Below are 1030 nucleotides of genomic sequence, written 5' to 3' on the forward strand. Positions count from 1 at the left end.
TCGTCGGTCATCTACTCCTGCCGAAAGTATTGGAATAAAGCGGCTAAAGTACCAGTAGTGCCTGCTTCAAGCAGTCTAACACCCGTATCAACTTGCGGTACAGGGAGGAAAGTGGCCAGGAGCATTCTTATCTTTCTTCTTGTTCCTTCTTCCGTTCGTTATGGTGTTTTCAGTCCCAGCTTACAGACATTCCTATGTACCGCCTGGCATAAGTGGAAGTAGTAGCCCCTGTACCCGCGTATTCGGGAAGTAGCCCTGAATCCGGGGTATCAGGGCTGTTTTCCAAAATCACAAATTTATTGTTTGAGGATTGAGATTGACCCCGAGGACTGCCGCTTTGTTTATTAAAGCTTGGAAAATAAACTCGTATGTTCCAATATCTTTTACCCGTACATAAACAGTAACTGGGGGCACCAGCTTACCCGCCACAAAGGCATAGATGGTAAACAGTTGTTGATACCATTGTAATACAACCTTAAAAGTACCATCCTTGCCCCAGGTTTGCATGGTTGCCAGCAGTCTAATGTTGTAACCCGTAGCAATTACCAGTATATGCCTCGATGCACTCTGCCACAATAAAAAATCTTCACCGGCCTTTGTTGTCCTGAACGGGGAAGGGATTAGCAGGTCCCGATGATGTTTAGGCAGTTTCTGGTATCGCTTTGCCACATGGCTGTACATCGTGGACGCAGAGGGGAAAATGGCCAGATGTGGATGGGTGGGTGGACGCGGCGGAAAGTTCTTCATCCTAAATGGCCGGGAAGGGTTTCGTTTCTTCCGCGCTCCGCTTTTTCAAAATCGCCTTTTTTCCCTTATGTATGGCAAGAGCTCATCCTCTGGGCATGATTGAATGTGATCATTCTGCTTGATCACCGATGTCACGTCAAGGTTTGTGCATATAACACCACCACAACCTATTTTTGTCCTATACCACGCTACACCAATGATTAATACCGAAGGACCCACTGCTACATGTAAAACATACTTTTCGAGCACCTCCAATATATTTGTTTTCTCGCACGGGTGATAT

General features: G+C 46.2%; 1 protein-coding gene across 1 annotated transcript; it reads right to left on the minus strand.

The window, feature by feature from the left end:
* Positions 1–422: 422 nt before the first annotated feature.
* On the minus strand, positions 423–681 carry Tsp_02307a (hypothetical protein; the record flags this gene model as incomplete). Its single annotated transcript, XM_003378063.1, has 1 exon — positions 423–681. A coding segment is annotated over exon 1 (259 nt), but the record flags the coding sequence as incomplete, so codon positions are not given.
* Between the last annotated feature and the right edge of the window lie 349 nt (positions 682–1030).

This window comes from Trichinella spiralis, assembly GCF_000181795.1.
Source record: "Trichinella spiralis strain ISS 195 chromosome Unknown Scfld4, whole genome shotgun sequence".
Classification (NCBI taxonomy): Eukaryota; Metazoa; Nematoda; class Enoplea; order Trichinellida; family Trichinellidae; genus Trichinella; species Trichinella spiralis.